At 43.0% G+C, this 27918-nt stretch overlaps 2 protein-coding genes across 2 annotated transcripts; one reads left to right on the top strand and one right to left on the bottom strand.

The window, feature by feature from the left end:
• Positions 1-603: 603 nt before the first annotated feature.
• Positions 604-9512, bottom strand: LOC108439011 (uncharacterized protein C2orf81 homolog). Its single transcript, XM_017717177.2, has 4 exons — positions 9415-9512; positions 8254-8526; positions 1740-1946; positions 604-1333 (listed from the first exon to the last, which is right to left on the bottom strand). Exons 2-4 carry the CDS (start codon positions 8497-8499, stop codon positions 983-985), a joined length of 804 nt encoding a protein of 267 aa, XP_017572666.1. The 5' UTR covers positions 8500-8526; positions 9415-9512; the 3' UTR covers positions 604-982.
• A 3485-nt stretch (positions 9513-12997) lies between these two features.
• On the top strand, positions 12998-27918 carry nars1 (asparaginyl-tRNA synthetase 1). The gene is made up of 15 exons (XM_017717167.2): positions 12998-13169; positions 14435-14517; positions 14659-14724; positions 17001-17093; positions 17544-17633; positions 19485-19563; positions 21370-21440; positions 21597-21683; positions 22900-23121; positions 23371-23570; positions 23946-24081; positions 25609-25722; positions 26363-26494; positions 27026-27157; positions 27359-27918. Exons 1-15 carry the CDS (start codon positions 13127-13129, stop codon positions 27488-27490), a joined length of 1680 nt encoding a protein of 559 aa, XP_017572656.1. The 5' UTR covers positions 12998-13126; the 3' UTR covers positions 27491-27918.

Genomic DNA, 27918 nt, shown 5'->3' with positions numbered 1-27918 from the left:
AACAGACGTTCTAAAGCAAGAAGGGCTTTAAACTGAATTCATCTAAAGCATCTGGGATTAGGACAGAACTCAACACAGCTGGGTGGAGAAGCTCCAGAAGCTCTAAAGCGCCAGCAAAACGTATAACATTACACTCACTGGCCACTTTATCAGAAACACCTACTCTGTGCTTCCACTCACTGGCCACTTTTGCCCCTGGGTGTGAGTGACTCTCTGTGTCTGTCTGTCTGCCCTGCGATGGACTGGCAACCTGTCCAGGGTGTATCCTGCCTTCTGCCCGATGACTGCTCCAGAAACCCCCCCCCCATGACCCTGACGGAGAAGCGGCTTAGAAAACGGATGGATGGACCTATTCTGTGCTAACACTAACTGGCCACTTTATCAGAAACACCTATTCTCTGCTGACACCAACTGCCCACTTTATTAGAAACACCTATTCTCTGCTGACACTAACTGGCCACTTTATTAGAAACACCTATTCTCTGCTGACACTAACTGGCCACTTTATTAGAAACACCTATTCTCTGCTGACACTAACTGGCCACTTTATTAGAAACACCTGTTTTCTGCTGACACTAACTGGCCACTTTATTAGAAACACCTATTCTCTGCTGACACTAACTGGCCACTTTATTAGAAACACCTGTTTTCTGCTGACACCACCTGGCCACTTTATTAGAAACACCTACCTTGGCAGGCGTTCTGCTGGCAGAGCTACAAGGTAGTGGTTTCGAATAAAGTGAATGGGATCAATAATAAATTTAAGTCTGTGTTAATTACTATGAAAAAATATGAGAAAGATAAATTGACCAACAGTCATAACTGACAGAATCTATAAAGGCTGTGCCATAATTTGTTCCATAAAGTCATTTTAGTTCTAAAAACTCACTCCCTGCTCTGACATGCAGCATTGTTTTAACTCCCTCCTGTATAAGCTTTTAAGTTCAGTCTGTGAATGTCAGCCCTGGTCCACTCTGAGTGGTCAGTTCAGTTTTTTGGCCGGTCTGACGGGCCGCTGTATCAGAACCCGAAGCTCTGAGTGCTTTTTGGAAATGACATTTTTCTCTGAATTCTGGTCCTCACTCTCCTGCAAAGGCCTCACAGCTCCTGGAGGAAACACTTGCAAAGGCTTCTGGGATCTGTAGGCTGGAAAAGAGGCTCGTTTCTTTTGACCCCCTATGCTTCTGCTTGGGGTCGTCAGTAATGCTGAGGTGTCTTTGTGGGTTCTGATGGGTTTGATGTTCCGTAAGTCCAGTTTAGCTGGTTGGAGCTGTTCTGAGGTGTTAGGGTTGGATGGATGTTTAGGCTTTTCCACACTGAAGTCCAGGAGTTTCTGTGGAGACATCATTTATCTTAATCCAGACAAAGAAGGGACTAAAAAATTTTGCTTTGTCTGTGAGTTTTGGCTCATTCCATTGTGCAAACTAATCAACAAATCAAAAGAGTAGATGGCTTACATGGTCACCATATAAGTGAAGTGAAGATTTCCTTCAATAAATGTCAAACCACCTCGCTAAATGTGGCTAACAAGGAGAGTGGGGCCCTGTGGCGTTTTGTAGTCATGTTTTTGATGTAACGGGGGAAATAAGAAGAGGCCAGACTCCTCGTACACCGGCTCTGGTTGTTTATTTGTTCGTTCAGATGTGAAATAGAAATACATCATAACGTTGAAATCCTGTCATCATTTCTCAACATCGCAGAATATCTTCTTACTGTTATCCAGCCCAACCCAGTCCTACCTGCAGTAAAGCTGTGCGTGCTTGCTGGTTGATGTACACAGGCACACACCCCTCCGCCCAGGAATCCAGGACACTGGGCTCAGGCTCAGGCTCCTCCGTCCACAGGGTGTCGCTGTCTGAATTCTCACCATCATCCCTCACGAGGAACCTTGACTCTATCGTCTGGACCAAGGCCTCCCGGGCCCACCGCACGCAAAACGGCACCAGCTGAGTCGGAGAAATGACGTTATAGCTCAGAGATGCTATAAGCCAGGTTAAGCTTGGCCTTTTGAACTATTTCTGCTTTTTGACTATCATTTTAAAAAAAGAAATAGTATTTTGAAATCACACAAAAATATGGAATGTTTAGCATTTAATGCTTATGATAATGTTTAATACAGCCTAGCATTAGAGCTAGCATATAAGGCTTCAGTTGGTTTAGTCATTTATCTTTGTGTCTTAGGCTGATCTGGTGATTCATTCCTGTGTTTTGGGCTGATTTAGTGATTTGTCTTTGTGTCTTAGGCTGATCTGGTGATTCGTTCCTGTGTTTTGGCCTGATTTAGTGATTTGTCTTTGTGTTTTGGGCTGATCTGGTGATTCGTTCCTGTGTTTTAGGCTGATCTGGTGATTCGTTCCTGTGTTTTAGGCTGATCTGTTGATTCGTTCCTGTGTTTTAGGCTGATCTGGTGATTCGTTCCTGTGTTTTAGGCTGATCTGGTGATTCGTTCCTGTGTTTTAGGCTGATCTGGTGATTCGTTCCTGTGTTTTAGGCTGATCTGGTGATTCGTTCCTGTGTTTTGGGCTGATTTAGTGATTTGTCTTTGTGTTTTGGGCAGTGGTCGTGATTTATTGACTCCTTTAATGATATGTCATCATGTTTTAAGCTGATGTATTGACATATATTTGTGTTTTAAGCAGATTTAGTCCTTTATCTTTGTGTTCTAAGCTGGTTTATCTTTGTGTTTTGGACCAATTTACTCATCAACAACTTGGCTCTTATCTGCAAAGAAACCAGATCTATGAAAAATTCCAATCTGGATTTAGGCCTCATCATAGCACTGAGACAGCTCTAGTTAAGATAACAAATGATCTGCTTCTTGCCGCTGACCAAGGCTGCGTTTCTTTACTGGTACTTCTTGATCTGAGCGCAGCTTTTGATACAATAGATCATAATATCCTCCTAGAAAGATTAGAGAAAATGGTCGGTATAACTGGAACTGCCTTATCGTGGTTCAAATCATACTTGACCGATCGTTTTCAGTTTGTGAGGGTAAATAATATACCCTCCAATTATACAAAGGTTAGATATGGAGTTCCACAAGGCTCTATCTTAGGACCGTTATTATTTACGTTATACATGCTCCCCCTGGGCAAAGTTATTAGAAAACATAATGTTAATTTTCATTGTTATGCAGACGACACGCAGCTCTTCATATCAGCCAAACCTGATGACAAACAGAGAATAAAGAAAATGGAGGATTGCGTAAAAGATGTGAAATCATGGATGTCACACAACTTTCTTCTATTAAATAGTGATAAAACAGAAGTTCTTCTATTAGGCCCTAAAGCTGCTAGAAATAAATTATCACACCTAATGTTGAATCTGGCCGACTTCTCAGTCACACCTGGTTCAACAGCTAAAAATCTTGGCGTTATCATAGATTCAGATCTAGCATTTGATAAACACATATCTAATGTTACTAAAACAGCTTTTCTACATCTCCGTAACATCGCCAAGCTAAGAAATGCTTTATCCTTACATGACGCAGAAAAATTAGTACATGCCTTCATTACGTCAAGGCTAGACTACTGTAATGCGCTACTGTCAGGATGTTCTAGCAGTAACTTAAATAAACTTCAGCTAGTTCAAAATGCTGCAGCCAGGGTCCTTACTAAAACTAGAAAATTTGACCATATTAGTCCAGTCCTATCAGCTCTTCACTGGCTTCCAGTCAAATTCCGCATAGACTATAAAATTCTCCTGTTAACGTATAAAGCCCTACATGGGCTCGCTCCTGAGTATCTGAGAGACCTTATCTCCTATTATGAACCACCACGATTACTTAGATCACAGGGTGCTGGCTTCCTAGTAGTTCCCAAAATTCAGAGAAGCTCTGCAGGAGGAAGAGCTTTCTCTTATAAAGCGCCCCAACTCTGGAATAATCTCCCCGATAATGTTCGGGACTCAGACACAGTCTCAATCTTTAAGTCTAGACTAAAAACTTACTTGTTTAGTTTAGCTTTTGGTAGTTAATGTTAATTCCCTTTAGATAAGGCTGCAGATCCAGGGGTTCATGGACATAGTGAATTGTGGGTAAACTGAGATGCTGGTGCTGCTGTCACTCACTACATGCAGTCACTCAGGTTTGTGGACGGTGGAGTGGGTGAATGCCAGTGTCTCAGGGAGCCTCCGTGTCTATGTTACCTTCTGGCTCTCTCCCTTTAGTTAGGCTGTCATATTCAGACCTGCCGGAGTCATTAGTCACACTCTGATAATTTTTTACATTTTCTGTTCTTCATAAATACAGTCTAAACTAATTCCTAAATCTTTCCTTCCTCCGAGTTACTGACTGTCCACCGGTCGGCCCAATACTGATGGATGTCCCACCCTCAAGTCCCCCTGTCCCCCTGATTGACCAGACTGATGGAAGTTTCTGGAACGCAGCTTCTCCACTACAGATCACATCCAAATCTATATGAACTCTAATTGTTTCCACTGTTGATTATACACACCTGAATATATTAGAACTGCGTGGATGTAAAATTGACTTTTCAATGTTTAACTTATAAGTTGTCTGACCAGTGGTAGGATGGTCCCCCCTTTAGATGTGAGTCTTGGTCCTCCCGAGGTTTCTTCCTCCTCCAGCTCTGAGGGAGTTTTTCCTTGCCTCAGCGCTCACGGGGGTTCTGTATATTCTGTATATTATGTTCAGTGTTTTGTCTGATTCTCTGTGCTGTGATTCCCATTTTTGTAAAGCTGCTTTGTGACAACATCAGTTGTAAAAAGCGCTATATAAATAAATTTGATTTGATTTATCTTTGTGTTTTACAACCCCAATTCCAGTGAAGTTGGGACGTTGTGTAAAACATAAATAAAAACAGAACACGATGATTTGCAAATCCTTTTCAACCTATATTCAATTGAATACACTACAAAGACAAGGTATTTAATGTTCAAACAGATAAACTTTATTGTTTTTTGCAAATATTCACTCATTTTGAATTTGATGCCTGCAACACGTTCCAAAGAAGTTGGGACAGGGGCAGTGGCGCAAAAAGGGGGTATGCAGCGTATGCGGCGCATATGGGCGCTGCACTAGAGTGGCGCCAAAACGATGCCGGAAAATTATTTCTAGTCTGCATTTTTTGTAAGAGCTGTTTGTTCAAATATGATAATACACATCAAAAACAGCACAGCACTAATCAGGCGCCCATCCACTCCGTCCCCTACCCTCCTGTCATTTGCTCCCAAACACAGGCGCTTGAGAACGTGCCCCATAGGGAACGGAAGAGGGAGAGAGAAAAAGATGTTGTAGGGATGAAGAAAAGCTTCTCAAAGTGGTTGAAAGACAGCAGGTTGGTCAGTTTATACGCTTTATTCACCTACGTCACCTTTGTCTACCAAAACGAGACTGTAGGGTACGAAAGTAGCGTTGGACCACTGGGTTCTAGCAAAGCTGCCTCACTGCTGCGTTCCCAAATGCACTTATTCAAAAATAAAGGAATCTAATAACCAAACCTTCCATAGTTTCCCCAAAGATCCCGAACTTCACCGGGAATAGATTCACACAATCAGAAGAGGTCGCCTTTTCAGTTTAAGGTGTATGTTACTGTGCTAGCTAAGGCTAGCCATATTAATATTACCCAGCCAGCCAGATGAATGATAGCAGTGAGGCAGCAAGCTAACGTTAAAGCTAAACTTGGTTCTCCAGCTACGACCTGATTAACCCTGAACTGGTTATTTTCTCAGTTTAACTTCAAAACGAGTGACATTAGTCAAGCCATAGCTCTTTATAGTAGCCTGTTTAGCTAGCTAACCTAGCCAGTCAACACTAGCTAATATGCTAACCGTGGTAGCCTGGTCTAAAGCTCAGCTCGCTGGTGTCACTAAATCATCTTAAACTCTTAGTTTCTAGCCACATTCAGACACATTCAGCCTGTAACTGTTTTAGTTGAGTTTTCCTTTACATTTTTATTTATTTTATTCCATACTTTTCGCCTTTTAACTTTTTATTTCATTTATTTCTTCCTTTTATTTATTCTGTCTTCTGTTTTACTGTTTATTTTATTTCCATAATTTACTTTTTTATATAAACTTGGTGTTTTAACCCTCTTTCTTTGTGCTTATATTTTATTATTCTAATTATTAATCTCTATTTTATTGCGTTACATTTTAGCCTGTCCACTTATCAGTTTATTCTGAATTATTTTATTTCTTCTTAATTAAATCCTCATTGCTTGTTTTTTGCTCTTACCATTTAATTTGTATTCTGTTTATAAAGTTCCTTATTTTAGCTCGCCTGCTTAAATATTTGATTTTAATTTTTTTTTTTTCAGTCACTTTAAGTTGTAAATGCTCGGCTGCATTAGGAATGAGGGCTACCCTCAATGTATTACCGAGTGAAAATAAAGGTTGATTGATTGATTGATTGATTGATTACAAGAGTGTACACTTGCATGCTCAGCCGGACTGTATTTGGCATTTAACGGTCGTGTTAACATGTCTAATTTGAAACGACATTAACGAAATTAACCCCACAGCCTCGCTTTCGTTTCAACATAGACACGGAGTGAATAAGGTCCATTATGTCAGTTTGTTAAGGGGAAAAGGTAAGGATTTAGTTAAAACTCTTGTTAAAAATCTTATGTAGAGTCCAGGCTATTGCAGGCATTTGCTGTTACATATTTTTACTTTAGTGTGTTTTTTGTTTGTGATATTTGAGATGATCATCTGCTATAATATGTGATGAAATAACACAATAAAAGTGTACAATATTTGTCTTGTATTTTATAAGTGCATGAATAAGTGAGATCTGGACACATAGAGGGCGGGGGCAGGGTTTAGCATAATATGTTTGCATCCACCTCAGAAAGTATGTAGGTGCACCCCTGGACAGGGGCAACAAAAGACTGGGAAAGTTGAGGAATGCTCAAAAAACACCTGTCTGGAACATTCCACAGGTGAACAGGTTAATTAGAAACAGATGAGTTTCATGATTGGGTATAAAGAGAGCATCCCTGAAAGGCTCAGTCGTTCACAAGTAAGGATGTGAACAACTGCGTGAGCAAATAGTCCAACAGTTTAAGAACAATGTTACTCAACGTGTAATTGCAAGGAATTTAGGGGTTTCATCATCTACAGTCCATAATATCATCAAAAGATTCAGAGAATCTGGAGAAATCTCTGCAAGTAAGCGGCAATGCAGAAAACCATCACTGAATGCCCGTGACCTTCGATCCCTCAGGCGGCACTGCATTAAAAACCCACATCATTCTGTAACGGATATTCCCACATGGGCTCAGGAACACTTCGGAAAACCACTGTCAGTGAACACAGTTCGTCGCTCCGTCTACAAGTGCAAGTTAAAACTCTGCCATGCAAAGCGAAGCCATATATCAACAACACCCAGAAACGCTGCCGGCTTCTCTGGGCCCGAGCTCATCTGAGATGGACTGATGCAGAGTGGAAAAGTGTCCTGTGGTCTGACGAGTCCACATTTCAAACTGTTTTTGGAAATCATGGACGTCGTGTCCTCCGGGCCAAAGAGGAAAAGGACTGTCCGGATTGTTATCAGCGCAAAGTTCAAAAGCCAGCATCTCTGATGGTGTGGGTGTGTGTTAGTGCCCATGGCATGGGTAACTTGCACATCTGAGAAGGCACCATTAATGCTGAAAGGTACATACAGGTTTTGGAGCAACATCTGCTGCCATCCAAGCAGCGTCTTTTTCAGGGACGTCCTGCTTATTTCAGCAAGACGATGCCAAGCCACATTCTGCATGTGTTACAACAGCGTGGCTTCGTAGTAAAAGAGTGCGGGTACTAGACAGGCCTGCCTGCAGTCCAGACCGTCTCCCATTGAAAATGTTTGGCACATTATGAAGCGCAAAATACGACAACGGAGCCCCCGGACTGTTGAGCAACTGAAGTTGTACATCAAGCAAGAATGGGAAAGAATTCCACCTACAAAGCTTTAACAATTAGTGTCCTCAGTTCCCAAACACTTATTGAGTGTTGTTAAAAGGAAAGGTGATGTAACACAGTGGTAAACACGCCCCTGTCCCAACCTCTTTGGAACATGTTGCAGGCATCAAATTCAAAATGAGTGAATATTTGCAAAAAAAATAATGAAGTTTAACCGTTTGAACATTAAATATCTTGTCTTTGTAGTGTATTCAATTGAATATGGGTTGAAAAGGATTTGCAAATCATCATATTTTGTTTTTATTTATGTTTTACACAACGTCCCAACTTCATTGGAATTGGGGTTGTACATACGTCACAAGTATATGGCCAGTGTGTCCAGTAGCTCACCTGTGTCTGCAGGTGCACCTGAAAGCACCTGTCCATCACGTGATCCATCAGCTCATCAATCAGGACCGCCACCACCTCCTCACCCTCCTCCCGCTCGACCATCTCCCGCCAGGTGTTTTCAGTCAGACTGCCCCCGATGATGTCTGAGGTCACTGCAGGCTGCTGGAGGGGCACCGGAGGAGCTGGGACCCCTGCTGACCCCCCACTACGGCTCTTTTCTGCACGTGGCTTGGCTGAACGTGACATGGTTCTCCACCAGGCTCCCTGTTTTCTCTGTTTTTGTAAAAAGGCTCAGTCTCAGAAAACTATTACATGAAATGGTGCCATGATGCCATTGTCTTATGCCAGTTTTGAGACTTTTTTATCATCTATTCATGGTGAAGAAGCGCACACGGGGCGACGTGAGGCCAAAGAAAACTTACCAATTCACAGTTTCTGTGTACCTAAGTGGTAAGGATGTAATGTGATGTGAAATGCTCTGTTCTAGAGTCAGAACTGCTCACAGTGGTGGTGATAGGAACCAGACGTCCATCTCTAAAAGATCCCTCACAGAAAGCCACTACATGAAGTGGCTGCCTGATGTTTGAGGCACTGTTTTACAACAGTTGTATGATAAGGTTTTGATGTAAACATACTTTCTGAAATCCATTCATTTATATGCAAGGTCTTGTAAGCCAGAGAAAACATTTATTTATTTATTTTCAGATTTATGACTGTTTTACCACCATCAACGTCACATATAAAACTCAGAAGTCTCGTGTGGGTTCACTGGTGGTTTTGGACAGTAAATAACATGGCTAGATGTGTGTTCTAGTCTTGGTGACCCCTGGTTCCCATCACCACCACTGTAAATGCATCTAGAACCCCTTCACGCCAAACCACTCTAAATGAATGTATGACATGCTGATGATCAAGTTCTAGTGAGGAGACCTCCGTGGCTGAAACAAGAACGTCTATCTCAGATCTTCATGTCAAATACACAGGTCTCCTCAGGACCTTCTAACGGTCCTCATGACGCAGCACAAATAACGCTGCTCGATTCCTCCATCGTGTTTCACTCTACAAAGTCTGCAGGTGAACGTAGCTGAGCTCTGGGGCTTTAGCCAAGCCTAGATTCATAAACAAATGCTCCACCTTCTACAAAAATGCATAAAAACTCACCTAATCGAGTAACAAAGCTAGATTTATACCACTGACATTTCTCTCACGGTCACTTTTCCAAACAGACCGGTTGCCTGGCAACACCTGGCGCGTCACCCGTATGTGGCGGTGACTCTGCTGTCGTTCCCCCTTCAGCCTGCAGAGGGAGACAAACACCAAACAAACAGCAGAGCAGTTGCGAATCTCAGCCAGGCTTTACTGGCTGTCTTGACGTTCGCACATTAAAACGACTTTGTTGGGGGGGCAGAAGTCCAGAGCCGGTTGATGAGGAGCCCACCCTCTTCTAATCTCCACCCCGGGGTGGGCGCCCGCTGGGTCCTCGGTGAAATGGGGTGAACGGAGCTTTTTTTTTAATCACTTGCCCAGAAGTTTCCTTTAATCTCAGAGGCAAAACTTTATATTTCACCAAAAAAGCTCATCGGTATGTTTCATTTTTCTTACAGCAAATGGGTTTCTACTGAGCGCTGATTGGTTAGTATTACTGCTACTGAGCGCTGATTGGTTAGTATTACTGCTACTGAGCGCTGATTGGTTAGTATTACTGCTACTAAGAGTTGATTGGTTAAAATTACTGCTCCTGAGCGCTGATTGGTTAGTATTACTGCTACTGAGCGCTGATTGGTTAGTATTACTGCTACTGAGCGCTGATTGGTTGGCGAGCGGAGCAGCTCATTGGCTGTTCATGCTCAGCGACATCAAGAACGACAACTATAACGTTTTAAATGCGCAAAAAAACACGCTGCTGTTTTTTGAGGGAATGAATGCATTCTTTTACAGTGGTGGTGGTAGGAACCAGACATCCACCTCTAGAAGCTCCTCAGAGAGTTTTGATTAAATGACTATGATCAAGTTTCCTGATGTCTGAAACTTTCTTTTACAGTCATTTTGGGAAGATTTGGGCTTAAAATCTATTTTTTAGGTCCAGTCATGGTGGAGTGACACATGCAGGATGCAAAATAGCCCCCAAAGAAAACACAGTTTTCAAGATTAACCCCTTTTTTACCATCAACAGTGCGTCGCGAGACGCATGTAGGTCATCAGCAGTTGTAGAGGGTAAATAAAGCGACTCTGTCCGCCTTTAGCGACACCGTGAAGTCGGTGGAGAATCTGATGCAACCCACTGCGCTGATTGGGTCAGCCGGTCGGGAGAAGTGGCTTTTGTTCTTTGGGGACTTTTTCCCTTCAGTACTACGTGCAGGTCAGCGCGGTCAGCGCTGAGTCAGCCGGGATGGTAAAACTGAAAGGTTGTTATGAGTGAAGATTAAGGCTGACATAAGAATAATGCTGATTGCATCATGTACTGAAATGTCCGGCACTTCTAAGCTGACATGTTTATTTTTTAATAAACTGCGGTCACAAATGACTATATTGAGGCCTTGAATTAAAATACTGAGGCCACGAGTTACTGTATCTGGGTTACAACTGAATATATTTAGGCCAGGGGTATATATGTTTACCCCTGCGACCCTGAGGGATTAGTGGCTTACTGTGTGTGTGTGTGTGTGTGTGTGTGTGTGTGTGTGTTTACATTGCCTTCAGGGGCCCATCAGAAGGTTACATAGACCAGATGATTAACCAGTAAATACGACTCCCACTACACGGAGTAAAAGCATGGAGAACTGAAGAAATAATACAGAAAATGTGTAAATTTGTATGACATAAAACAGTCTGCACGGTCTACAAACAACAGTTTGGACACATTTGGGTTAAACGTTTCGACGGTTTTCGGATATTCCCGAACTCTTAACTCCCCTAAAGCAGCGCGGGGATCGTCTGGATCAATCAGATCTCGGCTGGAGACCTGGTGATTATGGGACTTGTAGTCTTTTAGCCTTTCTGTGCACTACAAGCTAAGCTAATTTCCATAGCCCAGAAACTGTTGCGTTAGCGCCGATAACGCTGAGAAAACCAGCACGTCTCGGACGAGGAACAGACGAAGCCCCGCTGGCGACGTCCTGTATAAATAAAAATGTTTTAGAAGAGCGGCATGTTTTTGCAGTGTGTGCTTTTAGTCTCGCTTTCTGTGTATTTCTGCTGCATATTCTACGCTCCGAATGCCTAAATATGAAACGTCAGCTCTTAAAGGGGAAGTCCACCGAGTTTTCACATTTTTACGCAATTCTAAATGGTTACATTTAATGTTTTTTTTTTTTTTTGCAATATACCATCATTTCCATGTAAACAAAGTCATTCAGAGTGGTTTGTGAAACTGTTTATTTGTAGAGAAACTTCTTTACAGTGGTGGTGATAGGAATCAGGGGTCTACAACCAACCAACCACAGCTACACCACACATAGTACAAGGTGGGTGTTTCTAATAAAGTGGCCAGTGAGTGGAAGCACACGGTGGGTGTTTCTAATAAAGTGGCCAGTGAGTGGAAGCACAAGGTGGGTGTTTCTAATAAAGTGGCCAGTGAGTGGAAGCACAAGGTGGGTGTTTCTAATAAAGTGGCCAGTGAGTGGAAGCACACGGTGGGTGTTTCTAATAAAGTGGCCAGTGAGTGGAAGCACAAGGTGGGTGTTTCTAATAAAGTGGCCAGTGAGTGGAAGCTCAAGGTGGGTGTTTCTAATAAAGTGGCCAGTGAGTGGAAGCACAAGGTGGGTGTTTCTAATAAAGTGGCCAGTGAGTGGAAGCACAAGGTGGGTGTTTCTAATAAAGTGGCCAGTGAGTGGAAGCACAAGGTGGGTGTTTCTAATAAAGTGGCCAGTGAGTGGAAGCTCAAGGTGGGTGTTTCTAATAAAGTGGCCAGTGAGTGGAAGCACAAGGTGGGTGTTTCTAATAAAGTGGCCAGTGAGTGGAAGCACAAGGTGGGTGTTTCTAATAAAGTGGCCAGTGAGTGGAAGCACAAGGTGGGTGTTTCTAATAAAGTGGCCAGTGAGTGGAACCTCAAGGTGGGTGTTTCTAATAAAGTGGCCAGTGAGTGGAAGCACAAGGTGGGTGTTTCTAATAAAGTGGCCAGTGAGTGGAAGCACAAGGTGGGTGTTTCTAATAAAGTGGCCAGTGAGTGGAAGCACAAGGTGGGTGTTTCTAATAAAGTGGCCAGTGAGTGGAAGCACAAGGTGGGTGTTTCTAATAAAGTGGCCAGTGAGTGGAAGCACAAGGTGGGTGTTTCTAATAAAGTGGCCAGTGAGTGGAAGCTCAAGGTGGGTGTTTCTAATAAAGTGGCCAGTGAGTGGAAGCACAAGGTGGGTGTTTCCAATAAAGTGGCCAGTGAGTGGAAGCTCAAGGTGGGTGTTTCTAATAAAGTGGCCAGTGAGTGGAAGCACAGATGAACAGCTGTTCTACTAAATTCAAATTTATTTTACATTAAATTATATGTAATATTAAATGTTATATTAATGTTATGTAATTTTACAGCACTGCGCATATCTTTAAAATGTGGAAGCAATGATTGATTTAATTTATCAGGTAATAAAAAAATTACACGAGTTTACATCATTTCAAACTCGCCCGATAAAAAGGGCCAATCAGCAGAGGCTTTATTCAAACTCCCGCCTCCTACCTTCAGACCAACCAATCACTGGCTTGGACGAATTGCCGCTGAACGAAGTGAGCCAATCATTTTCTGCTGTGTCATGGCGGCCACCGCGCCTGCGCAGTGCGCTCTGGCAACCGCGGGGGCAGCAGACGGTCCGTTCAGACAGAACCAGGTTTAGCGCGGGACGCAGGTGTAGAGCTTAATCTGAGCGGTCAGAGAGCAGGAGGAGTGGACATGACGGACACGGTGACCAAGAACGCAGACAAGATGTCCCTGAGTAAGTCTTCCTCGCGCCCTCGCCGAGTCCGCGCCGGCGGTTGCATCATCCGGCTTCCAGGCTTCCTGTTCGCCGGCGTGTTCCAGTTTTCCGGTTCCACCTTAAACGGTGCAGCAGTCACGCATATCTGCCGCACTATTTAAGGTGGAACGGAAAAATTCGAACAAGAAGCTGATTTAAGCTTCGAGTTTCTCTGCAGGGGGACGCAGTGGGCCTCACCGGGCCCCTCGCACCGCCGCGGTCTGCACCGTCTCCTCTGTTAGTCACCGGGACCGCGATGACATGAAACGGCCTGATATCTGACCAAACTGACCAGTCATGGCTTTTTTGGAGGGTCTGATGCGTTTTACAGTAGCAGATGGACTACAGGTTTGTTGTTGCGCACTTATGTAACATAGTAGACCTGCGAGATGTCCGCTTATAATGAAGTGGCCAGTGAGTGGAAGCACAAGGCGGGTGTTTCTAATAAAGTGGCCAGTGAGTGGAAGCACAAGGCGGGTGTTTCTAATAAAGTGGCCAGTGAGTGGAAGCACAAGGTGGGTGTTTCTAATAAAGTGGCCAGTGAGGGGAAGCACAAGGCGGGTGTTTCTAATAAAGTGGCCAGTGAGTGGAAGCACAAGGTGGGTGTTTCTAATAAAGTGGCCAGTGAGGGGAAGCACAAGGCAGGTGTTTCTAATAAAGTGGCCAATGAGTGGAAGCACAAGGTGGGTGTTTCTAATAAAGTGGCCAGTGAGCGGAAGCACAAGGCAGGTGTTTCTAATAAAGTGGCCAGTGAGCGGAAGCACAAGGCGGGTGTTTCTAATAAAGTGGCCAGTGAGTGGAAGCACAAGGCGGGTGTTTCTAATAAAGTGGCCAGTGAGCGGAAGCACAAGGTGGGTGTTTCTAATAAAGTTGCCAGTGAGCGGAAGCACAAGGCGGGTGTTTCTAATAAAGTGGCCAGTGAGCGGAAGCACAAGGCGGGTGTTTCTAATAAAGTGGCCAGTGAGCGGAAGCACAAGGCGGGTGTTTCTAATAAAGTGGCCAGTTTAATCAGATGCGCAGCTGCTAACATGTTTGAATGAATCTCTGTCACAGCGCAGTGACCTGTTAGTTTAATGTCTGATGTTTGTTGATTCTCTGCGGAGTGAAACGTGAGTGTTTGGGGTCAGACGGTGCTTTTTAAACAAAATATGTTGTTGGGTTTTGTTTTGTTTTTTGTTTTTTTGTTATGTTGGGTCTCAGACTGTGTGACATGGACTGAACTTGGTTTTAATTTGTTTTGACAGAGGAGCTGTACGTCTCCGACAAGCAGGGCAGCGATCAGGATGGAGACGGGACGGAGCAGAACCCTTTCAAAACCCCCTTGAGGGTAAATCCGTTCATTTTGCGCCACCAACATTTTGACAAGATGCCTCTTTCTAATGCCTTGTGATGGCTTTTCTAATTCTTGTGCTGGTTATTTGTTCCTAAGGAGAGAGTAGAGGTTTTGTTTTCTCATGTTATCTTTTAGGCTCTGCTGTTTGCTGGTAAAGAACCCTTCCCAACCATCTATGTGGATTCACAGAAAGAGGATGAGGTGAGTTTTGTAGTGAAGCTCTCTTATGGCCTCATGCTATAACTGTAAGTAGGTCACATAAGATATTTATGACAAAACTCTTTAGGGAAGTTCAAAATCATTGGAAAATAAGCTTAAAGCTGCTTGATAATTTATGCAGAACACATTGCCACCCTCACAGTGGAGGATAAAGCCTTGTATTGTGGCCTCAACCACAGCTTGCTGTACAGCTGTACACGTGGCCTGCTCTGTTACTTTTACTTTCACTTTCACTTCTGCATATTCAATAATTATCACATGGTTTTAGACCCTCATGCGCACATCCTACTCCTACTAGTAACATCATGTGACTGAATCAGCTCAAGCTAACGAGCAGAACGAGCTTCATTGAGAAGATCATTAACTCTGATCAGCTCTCGGCTTCATTATTAGAGCCAGACGAAGGAGAAAAAGGTGAGCTGCTTTTCAACGTCTCCACGTCAAGGCTTTAACGTCTGTTCAGCACTGCTGCCATGGTAACGCTGAATGATGGTCACACACAGTGAAAAAACAGCACATGAAATCAGATCCGAGCGTCACGTTAAAGTCGCATGGCACGTATCCGATCTAGGACCACATGAAAGTGGCTCTGGTCAGATTCGAAAAGATCAGCTTTGTGTCCACACAGCCCTGAAGACATCAGATCTGAGTCACATTAGGGCAAAAAAGTCAGATCTGTGCTACTTCAACCTGGTAATGTGAACGCAGCCTTACATTCGGTCACCTGCACACGTCTGAATGTAGCCAATGCGCTGTTTAAGGTGGAACCGGAAATTCATTTAAGAAGCTGCTGAGTCAGAAGCCAACTTCAGCTTTGGCAAACTTCTTGTCATTTGTCTCGTGTGAGGTTCTGCTGGCGTGTCAATCTCAGATAAAGTGTGACTGAAACATCCCTGACTCAGGCACTCAGCTAAACGGGCTAACACAGCATTATCTGCACTGGTATATGACGTGCTGGTGTAAAGATTATGGCAAAAAAAATCTACTGGTTTATCCTACACACCTTAAAAATAGTGGTTCCTTAAGCGTCCTTTAGTGAAGAAAAAGGTTCTATATAGAACTATGGACACTCAAAGAACCCTTTGCATGATTAATTGGATTCTATGCCTTGTGAAAGGAGATGCTTCAGATGGTTCTCTATCGAACCTTTTTGAAAAGGGTTCTAGATAGCCCCAGAAAGGGTTTTTCTATTCTAACAAGCCTGACATTGTACCAGTAGAAGAAGCCTTTTTAGTGTTATATAGAACCATTTTTGAAAAGGTTTTATATAGAACCATGCACACTCAAAGAACCCATTGCATGATTAATGGTTTCTTAAGATTTATGTAGAGTGTGCTTTAGATGATTCTAAACCGGAGCTCTATATAGCACCAAAAAGGTTCTTCGATTGTAACAAGACTGACATTGTACCAATAGACCAGCTTTTTTGGTGCCCTATAGAACCATTTTAAGAATGTGCTATATAAAACCATCTACAGCACATTCTCAATCAGTCTGAAAAACCCTTTGACAATGCACAGAGCCCTTTTATCATGGAAGGGGTTCTTTGTGTTCATGGTTCTATATAGAACCATTTTCTGTACATGTTAAAGTTACAAGTTATGTGTTAAAAGCATTAAAATGAATCACAGGATCCTTGACTGCAGCTGTTTTGGTGGCTGATGGACTGGATGTTTTCCAGTGTCCTTAAATGCGACATTTATAGCCTTTAGTTTGCTGGTTTTGTCCACCAGGTTGAAGGATTTTACACTAAACTGTATAATAATTAACCGCTCATTATTTATGAGTGTTTACTGCAAACTGAGAGAATGGCATCACACTACTAGGGGGCCGTCGTGGGCTGGAGGTTAGGGAACTGGCCCTGTGACCGGAAGGTTGCTGGTTCAATCCCCAGGGCCGGTAGTACATGACTGAGATGTACTTGAGCAAGACACCAACTGCTCCCTGGGCGCTGTGGATAGGGCTGCCCACCTCTCCAGGCAAGTCTGCTCACTGCCCTTGTGTGTGTGTGCGCGCGCGCTCACTTCATGGATGGGTCAAATTTCCCCGTTGTGGGACTAATAATGGTCACTTAACTTACTACTTGTGCATGGTAGTGACCATATTGACAGGCAAAGGCAAATGTCTATTTCCCGTGGTAGTCTTTGCTCGTTTTTGACCCCCAGGCTTTAGTATAGAGTTGTCTTACGAGTCCCCGTCTCTGTTGTGCACCAGTCCCGGTGTGATTTCCCCTTTTCTTTCTCTTTGCATGCTGTCAGCGCTGGGCTGTGATCTCCAAGACCCAGATGAAGAACACGAAAAAGCTCTTCCACAAGGAACACGTGAAGACAGATGTCAAAGACAAGAAGGAGGTATTTATGTGGAAAATGTTATGTGCTGGTTCTGTAGGTGAGGCTGTGGCTGCATCAGTGGCCCTTATTCATCAAAGCCATGTTAAAAACATAAATAAAACTCAGATTTAACCGCCTTTACCGACAGTACATGACGCCTAACCCCCAACTGTTCCAGTGTGCTCACTGCTCCCTAGTGTGTCTTCACTAGTGTGTATGTGGTGTTAGATTGCGGAAGGGACATTTCCCAGGTGTGGGATCGCATCATTAAAGGGTACTTTGCATGGTGAGAGTTCTTCAGATAGATGGACTGGATTTAGCATATTTGGAAAAAAATGGTTCTGTATAATTCTGTATAGCACCCAAGTGTTCTTTAAGGATCACTGTGTGTGTGTGTGTGTGTGTGTGTGTGTGTGTGTGTGTGTGTGTGTGATGCGATGCTACACAATGTCCCTTGGTGTTCACGGACAGGCTGAGGATGCAGAGAGGAGAGAGAAGAATCTGGAAGAGGCCAAAAAGATCGTCATTGAGAATGACCCAAGCCTTCCGGAGCCCAAAACAGTAAGTCAGAAAATTGCTGTGATTACACGTCAAGGTTCTCTTAGTACCACCTGTGGTTTGTAGTTACTCCATCCCAAACACTGTTTCCACGTAAAACGAGTCGACTTGGAGTTAACGCGACCAATCTGCTTTAAAAAATGTATCTCTCCGCCTCTCTGTGATTTGTGCCTTTGGCCTCATACGTCAGTCATTCTTGAGAAGAAATTTCTTTTTAAAATTCCAAAGTTCACCATTGTTCTCTTATCTGGGCTTTGCTCTTATCTTATCTACACACGTAGGAGCACAACAGTGATAACAGTTCAACACGGCAAGAATCTGATGTAGACTTGAGTCGTTTTCCAGTGGCTGTGTTTACATGCCAAGACGTTTGCCAATTCGATTGAATACATTCCGATTACAGAGTTAGACCGAGGTGTTTATATCCTCACTATACTCAACAATCTGATGGAAAATCTTCATTTATATGCTCACTACAAGTAATCAGATCCAAAATGTCATGCATGAGTGGAGAACCACTGAGTATGTTACAATGACGGCGAACATCAGTCAGAGTGAGATGAGCAGCAGTGAGCAGTGCTTGTGTTTTTAATTGCTTTAAAACGTGTATAGACTCAGGAAAACGTCCTTCACATGTCCTTATTAAAGAAGGCCGAGAGGAGGACATCGTGTTCTAAGACACATAAGCTGGACTTTCGTCCCACCGCCGTCTTTTAAAGATCAGAGTATAAACTTCGTCTCCTCTGCAGACCAGTTTCTGCTTCGCCATGTTGAACAGTATAAACTCTCCGGTATAAACGGACTTAAACTTTCCGATAGGGAATGTAATCAGATACAGGCGTTCACACGGATATTATTATTCTATTTAACAGGTTATTTACAGGGGTACCCACCTCGTTCAATTGGTTAGAAATTGTATTCCGAATGGCCCTAATCGGCCTAGGCTATTCCGATTGAGGTGTTAACCTGAACATATTCTATTCTGATTGAGCTATTAGTCAGATTATTGATGAATTGTTAGGCTGCATGTAAATGTGGCTAGTTAGAAGGGCTGTAAGAGTCCTGCCATTCCTCACGTCTATAACTTAAGAATAATTCAGCTAGTTTCCATGTAGTCTTTCAGTTTGCAAAGAAATATTCAGGCATATTTTTCCCCAAAGTTGAAAAACTTTGGTGGTGTACCAGGTCTTTCAGGTTGGTTATCATCATTTTTAACAAAGTCTCACATTTGTGGGTTTCTTTCGGGCGCTTGTGCAGCCATCATGCCAGCTTTACTCTTTTCTCATAACTGGAGTGAGTCTCTGAAAGCCCTAAGACCTCACCCTACTTCTCTATCTCAACAAGAAATAGGACGTTCTACCCCTGGAGGCTTTTGAAAATTGTTCCATCGCCTGCAGCTTAGTTTTTGACATCTCTTGGTCAAACCGGTAGATCTGCAAACAGCAGCTGTATAAATTAAAAAAATCATGCAGGTTGATTGCATCTGGAGAAACCACCCATGATTAGGAATGCACAGGTTGCTCAGGATCTTTGCTCCTTTTGGTCACGTGAATTCCAACCAGAATTTCAGCTCGTTGCTCTGAAGTTATATCAGCGTTTCCTCTTTTGCCAGCTGGCTTTCAGCCAGTTATGCGGGGGTGTTGTAATTTAATCAGATCTCTTTGGTGGGTTTTAGTACCTGTAGTGTACTATTGGGGCCAAGACTCACTGAACATGTGGTCTACGCTCAGGTAGAGGGGAAAATACCTGTGTACATTTGTCAAGATCAATGCAAAAGCTATGCAACTATGGCTTTGCTTGCTAGCTGTCTGTTACGTTCTTTGTTATATAATGGGGTTTTTCTGTGTGTCTCAGGCCAAGATCTTCGGGCTGGAGTCTCTGAGGGAACAAAGGGTGAAGGTGTTCGGCTGGGTCCACAGGTTACGTCGGCAAGGTATGTTTCAACTCTTGCCCGTCTTACTCAACATAAGAAAATAATGTTGCATTATTTCCGTTAAGCCAGTTTTATATATGCAGTACGGATCGATACATTTCCAGTTGGCCAGGTCCTCTGTCCACAACATTTTCACATTTTGGCCGCTAAACAAGTGGCCATGTGCCTTTCAACAGCACTGGTGGGGCACAGAACAGCAAATTAGTAGGGCTGAACGATTTGGGGAAAATATGTAATTGTGATTTTTCTGTCCAGGCCTGTTATTTTTGGCCAAAAAGAGCAGAATATCCACTTTTTCTGGCTTGAACACTAAACATGCCTGAGTCCCAGTGAGCTGTGTTTGTATATGTCACAGCATGTAGTTCTTTGGTTGCTTCTGATTTGGTCTAATGCGTCTACAGGCAGTTTACAAGCTCTGATATTAGGTTAATGTCCCCCAATTAAGACAGTATTGTTAATAAAACATGGCTATAATTTAAAACTGCAGCTCTCGATTTGATAAGTGCAATTTTTAAAATTGCGATTTTGATATAACAGCAATTCATCTTTCAGCCTTCAAATCAAATTTCCTTCTTGACGAGTAGGTTTGCCTGGCATCAAATTCCTCCTCTCCCTCAAACGCAGCAGTTCAGTCATTATTCAGCATCCCACAGATATGTGGCATCTTCATTGGTCAGTCAGAACCAAGATATTACCGAAATGCGAAGAGAGAGCCACAGTTTGTGTGCGGTGAAGATGGTTTCATTTCTTCGGTAGCTTCTGAACGGTAGACAATAAAGGGTTAACATACACTATATGGTCAAAAGTGTGTAAACACCTGTCACCTATACGAGCTTGTGAGACATCCCATTCCTAAACCATCTTTTCTGGCAAGGCTTTCCACAAGATTGTATGTGTTTGTGAGAATTTGTGCCCAAACCCTGAAAAACAGCCCAGCCCGTTATCCCACCTCTACCAAACTTTACTGCTGGCACTGTGCATTCCAGTACGTAGCGTCTCCTGGCATCCAGCAAACCCAGATTAATCCATCAGACTGCCAAATAGTGAAGTGTGATTCATCACTCCAGAGAACATGCTTCCGCTGCTCCAGAGTCCAGTTGCAGCGTGCTTTACACCAATGTAGCTCAACCCTCGTTCTAGGCCCACTGCTCTTTTGGTGCTAACTGTGATTTACTGTTAGCCACCCTATTAATATAAGAAAATCTCTCTTGGGTGTCAGTCAGTAACTGTTAAGAGAGTTCTCAACTTGACTAGCTTATAATGGAGACTGAAAACCCCTACAGACATTTTTGATATAGTCAAAAGCATTTCCCACCCAAAAGAATCACTCCAGTGACCTTGATTCTGTTCACACCTCTCTCCTTAAATCACGTTGTTTGAGCATCTTGTATAAGGGTTCGTAAGTGCATGGTAGTGGGTTGAGAAATACTGCTTTACACCCCTCCAGTCGACACTTAGTCATCTTGACTAAGATGACGCATAGTCATCTTAGGCTTGTGTGCAGCTGCTCAGCCATAGAAAACCCTTTCCTGAAGCTCGCAGTGCTCAAGTCTTGGGCTAACATGCCTCCAGAGGCAGTTTGGAACTGCAGTGCATGTAGTGAGTGACATGTTACAGGCTCTAGCACTTACAGTTGTCTGGGGTAGATCTAGCAAAGCAGAAGTTAAAATGTGTTATAATCTCCAGTTTATGTTTATGAAGAAAACAAGCAAGTATTGCTTATATGTGTTTGAATAGATGAGTGTATAGTTGCTTCTGGAATGTCATGCCGTTTGTACTAATTGATTGTATTTTGTGGCATTTTAGGGAAGAATCTTCTGTTTATCGTGCTGAGAGACGGAACAGGCTTCCTGCAGTGTGTTCTCACTGATAAGCTGGTACTTATCTTAAGAGTTTCTTAAGATTCATATGAAACCCTAGTCCTAGTCTGTGAAACAGTTTCAGTGGAGAGTCTCTAGATTGGTGGTGTTTATTCTATTTTCTGTTCTTGTTTATGTATGTGAAATATTCAGAGTTAATGTTTTCTCTTACAGTGTCAGTGCTATAACGGTCTGGTGCTGTCCACGGAGAGCACAGTGGCTCTGTATGGGACCGTGAAGCCAGTTCCTGAGGGAAAACAGGTAAACCTCCTCGTCTAGGTTCCACTCAATGTACTGTATCAGTCAAATGTTCAGATGTCCCCGATTATGACTGGATTACAAAGTTAGGACAGTATGTGAAACTTAATAATCACACTAAATCAAACTTAAGACGGACTGATCCAGTTATAAATGTGGAATTTTGGCTCTGTTTACTCAGCCATGCTGTTGTTACAGGTGCAGAATGTGGCTTGACGTTATGTTGAAATAAGCATAGCTGTTCTGGAAAAATTCAGTGTTTGAAATGTAACCAAAAACAAGTCAATCAGAGTGATTTGATGTGAAATTGATTGTAGAGACTCTGATTTCTTTACAGTGGTGGTGATGGGAACCAGGGGTTGCCATGACTACAGCACAAATATATAGACTTTTTATTTACTATCCAGAACCACCAGGGAACCTACATGAGTTGTTGATTATCGAAAAACAGTCAGAAATCTGAAAAAATCCACCGTGAATGGATTAAGAAAATTTTATTGAAATACAATTTAGTCACAAAACTACCATAAAGCTGTCATCAAGCAGCGTATTCACAACTATTTCGTCTGACTTTCTGAGGGAGATTTTAGAGGTGGACGTCTGGTTTCTATCACCAACCCTGTGAGCAATGCTGACTCAGTAAGTTTCTCTAGAACAGAGCATTTCACAAAATTGGTTGCCCCTAAATAGTGACTTTAGTGACATGCAAGATGACCCAAAAATGCTTATCCATGAGCCTGAATTCTGAAAGGTTGACTGCTCAGACCACAGTAGACGTTTCCACAGAGGTCATTTCAGATGAACTTGAGCCCAGAGAAGTCGGAGGCGTTTCTGGACATTTCTGACAAATGGCTTTTAAGGTGCATGGTAAAGTCTAAACTGGGATTTGTGGATGCAGTGAAAGATGGTATTGGCCAATAGTTTGTCCAAGTATTTTATGAGCCCTTGTGGCGATATCAATCACTGAAGATTGCCAGTTTTTAATACAGTGTTATTTGAGGGCTCGAAGAGAGGGCTAAAAGTGACTATTATTCCAAAGAAATCTGTCGGTTTTTGAAATAGTTCCCGATATGCGTTCGTTTTGCTATCTGGATGTTTCTGAAACACGTTTTAAGTTGGATCTTTTAGGCAGTTATATAGAAAAACAAAACGTACGTTCAGTCAGGTGGCTCCACACTTATTTTCTGGGATAATCATGAGACTCTATGTGTGTGTGCAGGCTCCAGGTGGCCATGAGCTGCACTGTGATTTCTGGGAGCTGATTGGCCTGGCTCCAGCAGGGGGCGCCGATAACCTGCTGAACGAGGAGTCGGATGTGGACGTGCAGCTGAACAACAGGCACATGATGATCCGCGGGGAGAACGTCTCCAAGATTCTGCGCGTGCGCTCCACCGTCACCCAGTGCTTCAGGGACCACTTCTTCAGCCGCGGATACTACGAGGTAGCCCCGTCAAATCCCCTCTATCCTGATTAGATTCACTTAAACCGCAGGCTTTTTATTCAGTTATTAATGTTTAGACTTATTGAGTGGCTGCTATGAATTATTCCGACTATCAGGAATAAAGGTCGACGTTCTGATAGTGATAGTTCTGAATAGTGATGAATTAGATGTGTGGCGGGTCCAGATGTATGAGGTCCAGAATAAATGACCAGCCTGTATACTGATGGCTCAGCTCTGCGTTTTGTGCAGATAACCCCTCCCACACTGGTGCAGACACAGGTGGAGGGTGGCTCCACCCTCTTTAAGATGGATTACTTTGGAGAGTATGCGTACCTGACCCAGTCTTCCCAGCTTTACCTGGAGACCTGCATCCCCGCACTGGGAGACACCTTCTGCATCGCCCAGTCGTACCGCGCTGAGCAGTCCCGCACTCGCAGACACCTGTCCGAGTGAGTAACACACACACCCACATAGAGACACGAACACACAAAGTGGACACCTCCTCCTATTTTGCCCAGTTCCATCACTGAGAGCAGTTCTGCATTCCAGGACGCTGAGCATACATGTACGCAAGCGCTCACTTTATTAGGTACACCTGCGTTGTCCACTTAAAATATCCTAGACCCCCCCAAGCTTTACCACATTCATCAGTGGTCAGGACCACCCCGAAGAAGGTATTAATCGAGTGGTGGATCATTCTCAGCATTGCAGTGACACTGATGTAGTAGTAGGGACAACTGTAAGATAACAGCCCTTAAAGTACCTCCATGTCACTCTGCTTAATTCTTTGGAGAAGCTTCTTCATTGTGATTTCTGTTTTTCAGGTACACCCACATCGAGGCCGAGTGTCCCTTCATGAGCTATGATGACCTGCTGTGCAGACTGGAGGATTTGGTGTGTGACGTGGTGGACCGCATCCTGAAGTCCCCTGCTGCTGCCCTGCTCTACGATATCAATCCTGTATGACCACTGGCCTCACACCTATCCCTCTTTTAGTGCTAAAGCACTGCTGTAGCTGGATTGGCTTCCCTAGAGGAGGTTGGGTAATGTATGGAATTGCGCAACCCATTTTGGGATAAAGCATCCAAGTAATTTCCCCAGATTTCCACACACTGCAGATTCATACTGGATTAAAATCGCTCCACAATTATTACCGTCAGACTGTAAAACTACACACACTGCAGATTCATACTGGATTAAAATCACTCCACAATTATTACAGTCAGACTGTAAAACTACACACACTGCAGATTCATACTGGATTAAAATCTCTCCACAATTATTACAGTCAGACTGTAAAACTACACACACTGCAGATTCATACTGGATTAAAATCTCTCCACAATTATTACAGTCAGACTGTAAAACTACACACGCTGCAGATTCATACTGGATTAAAATCACTCCACAATTATTACAGTCAGACTGTAAAACTACACACGCTGCAGATTCATACTGGATTAAAATCTCTCCACAATTATTACAGTCAGACTGTAAAACTACACACACTGCAGATTCATACCGGATTAAAATCACTCCACAATTATTACAGTCAGACTGTAAAACTACACACTGCAGATTCATACTGGATTAAAATCACTCCACAATTATTACAGTCAGACTGTAAAACTACACACTGCAGATTCATACTGGATTAAAATCACTCCACAATTATTACCATCAGACTGTAAAACTACACACTGCAGATTCATACTGGATTAAAATCACTCCACAATTATTACAGTCAGACTGTAAAACTACACACACTGCAGATTCATACTGGATTAAAATCACTCCACAATTATTACCATCAGACTGTAAAACTACACACACTGCAGATTCATACTGGATTAAAATCACTCCACAATTATTACAGTCAGACTGTAAAACTACACACTGCAGATTCATACTGGATTAAAATCACTCAATTATTACTGTCAGACTGTAAAACTACACACACTGCAGATTCATACTGGATTAAAATCACTCCACAATTATTACAGTCAGACTGTAAAACTACACACACTGCAGATTCATACTGGAATAAGATCACTCCACAATTATTACTGTCAATATGTAAAAGCTACAGGCAGTGTGGAGTGATTTTAACCCAGTATGAATCTGCTGTGTAATTTTTATAGAATAAATGTCATGTAAAAATGAATATTCCACACACTGAGTTTCTGGACTGAAATCTCTCCAGTTATTATGGTCCGATGGTTTCAAATCATTCTCGTTTTATCATTGATCACTTCAGTTACAGAACCTCCGCAGGTAAACGTAATCCAGCTGCAGCAGGGCTTGATACAGCACCGGTTAAAAATGACTCTTAGGCCTGTAAAATCCCTAACGCTAAATTTAAAACCTCCGAGCTTGAACTGAAGTCAGATGCAGAAGCTTTGAAGGAACACAGGCTTTCAGTTGAAAGGCTTGGCCTTGGTCTCACTGTAATTATGTTGTGTGTTTTTGATGTTAATAATTCTGTAGGACTTCAAGCCCCCCAAGAGACCATTTAAAAGGATGAACTACACTGATGCTATCGTGTGGCTGAAGGAGCACGACATTAAAAAGGACGACGGGACCTACTACGAGTTCGGAGAGGTCTGTATGCTGTATATTTGACCAACAGCCTGCCAATACAAGGCCAGAGATTTGAATACAGCGAGATACTTATTTTACCTAAAAACTTTATTAAATATACTTAATTGCAGTAAATAATTTTAACATTCCAAAATTGTTAAAAAAAATCTGCACCTACAGATCTGTAAAGACACACTGCATGTCCAAATGTTTGCATACACTTTCCGAAGCCATCCCAAGGCTTTACACTAGATGTTCAACATTGCTGTGAGGATTTGATTGAGCATTAGTGAGGTCGGGTACTGATGTTGGATGATCAGCTGGTCCCACTCCAGAAAATTTAGTTGTACTGCTCCACAGTCCATTGCTGGGGGGATTTATACCCCCTTTATAGCCCACACTTGGCATTAGACATGGTGACCATAGGCTCATGTGTGGCTGCTCCAGCATGTCTCGTTCTTTGGTCAGTTTTTATTTTTGTTTTTAAATTATTATTTATTTATTTATTTATTTATTTATTTATTTATTTTTGGCAGTCATATATGGGCACAACTGGGCTGTCTGGATACTTTTGGACATATAATGCATATCATACAACCCTAATAGAAGGTAATTCACCTCATTCATTTGTTCTCTGCGTCTTTATAAATTCTCTTTTTAGGATATCCCTGAAGCCCCTGAGAGGCTGATGACGGACTCCATTAACGAGGTCATCCTCTTGTGCCGTTTCCCTGCTGAGATCAAGTCCTTCTACATGCAACGCTGCCCCGAGGACCGCCGCCTCACCGAGTCGGTCAGTAAGATATTCAAACTGTGATGTGAGAGGGGCTTCACATTAAGCTCTTCCTTAAGGCTGAAAAACGTGAGATGCACTGCACAGCCTTTTTTCCTTGTGCTTTCTGGAAGCGATTTCTGGCTGTGCTTATCCATGTTGTTAACATATAATTGCGCTGTAACGGTCAGTCCGCTGCATTAACTAGCTGCCGTTCCAGTAAGTACAGGCAGAAAACTGTGGTCTTTGGCATTTTACAAGGTCATCTGCCATGAAGTAGCCAGCAAAAGCTAGCTGCGTTAAAAAAGAAAATAATAAAATTTAAGTTGTTCTTTGTCATGATTAATTTAGTTTGTAAAATCGTTCAGGGTATTCAGTGACTGCAACCACTAATATCTTCTTTATTCCACCAGTCACTGAAGGTCCACTTTACCGTTAATCTGATTTGTCCACACAGAATAAATGCTTATGGTGTAGCTACTTCTCACCGTTTAACATGTGTTCCACACACAACCCAGCCAAAAGAAAACCCTGGTTCTCATGTGTTTTCAGGTTGACGTGCTGATGCCTAACGTTGGGGAAATTGTTGGAGGGTCCATGCGTATCTGGGATGCTGATGAGCTCCTGGAAGGTTACAAGAGAGAAGGCATTGACCCCACCCCCTACTACTGGTACACTGACCAGGTATGTTCAAGTGGTGTCCACTCTCTACTTCTAGTACATTTACGAGCATGTACACTGGGGTATTCCATCCCCTGCTATCTTATGTGCGTGTACTTAATGAAGTGGCCGGTCTGTGTATACCCCCCCGTCCCTGGTTTCCAAGGAATACCTCAGTCGTCATGACTGTAGCTTTAACGTGCTTATGGTGGCTCTCTGTTTCAGAGGAAGTTTGGAACATGTCCACACGGAGGATATGGTCTCGGACTGGAGCGCTTCCTTACCTGGCTGCTCAACCGGCATCACATCCGCGATGTGTGTCTCTACCCACGCTTCATCCAGCGCTGTCGGCCTTGAAGCGAGCATGCACGCGCTCTCGTCTACATCCCGTCCAGTCAGCCTGCTATCACTGGAAGAGACCGACATGCCACAATGACAAAAATAGCGCTTGCTAACTTTCTGCTAGAGCAAACCAGAAAATCAGTAACCATCTGTCCGTGTCTTAACATTTAATCTGACTGCAATGTTGCAACAACCAGATATTGTACAAGTGCTCTGTTCAGAATATGTACATGTTCCTAATAATTGTATGTAATGCCTTCTGGATCATTTGTCTAAGGTTAAAAACAATAACTGCACAGTTCATTCTTGAAGACTGCAAGAAATCCAGCATTCATTCACTGTTTAAAACCTTAATCTGGCTGCAGTATGTAGTATCATTTGATTTGCACAAGTGCACTGCTCAGAGCAATTATGCGGACTTAATAAAAGTATATAATACTCTA

The sequence above is a fragment of the Pygocentrus nattereri genome, chromosome 16, assembly GCF_015220715.1.
Source record: "Pygocentrus nattereri isolate fPygNat1 chromosome 16, fPygNat1.pri, whole genome shotgun sequence".
Taxonomy (NCBI): domain Eukaryota; kingdom Metazoa; phylum Chordata; class Actinopteri; order Characiformes; family Serrasalmidae; genus Pygocentrus; species Pygocentrus nattereri.
Note: the sequence above shows the minus strand (reverse complement) of the source record. Positions and strands in the feature narration are given on the sequence as shown.

What these genes read in the sequence shown, in the direction of transcription:
- nars1 (XM_017717167.2), top strand. Translation starts at nt 13,127, where the DNA reads ATGACGGACACGGTGACCAAGAACGCAGACAAGATGTCCCTGA. An exon ending in CCACAGGTTACGTCGGCAAG is followed by an intron (nt 19,564 to 21,369) that starts GTATGTTTCAAC and finishes GTGGCATTTTAG; the next exon opens with GGAAGAATCTTCTGTTTATC. An exon ending in CAGTTCCTGAGGGAAAACAG is followed by an intron (nt 21,684 to 22,899) that starts GTAAACCTCCTC and finishes GTGTGTGTGCAG; the next exon opens with GCTCCAGGTGGCCATGAGCT.
- LOC108439011 (XM_017717177.2), bottom strand. Translation starts at nt 8,499, where the DNA reads ATGTCACGTTCAGCCAAGCCACGTGCAGAAAAGAGCCGTAGTGGGGGG. An exon ending in AGGTGCACCTGCAGACACAG is followed by an intron (nt 1,947 to 8,253) that starts GTGAGCTACTGG and finishes TCTCCGACTCAG; the next exon opens with CTGGTGCCGTTTTGCGTGCG. An exon ending in CACGCACAGCTTTACTGCAG is followed by an intron (nt 1,334 to 1,739) that starts GTAGGACTGGGT and finishes ATGTCTCCACAG; the next exon opens with AAACTCCTGGACTTCAGTGT.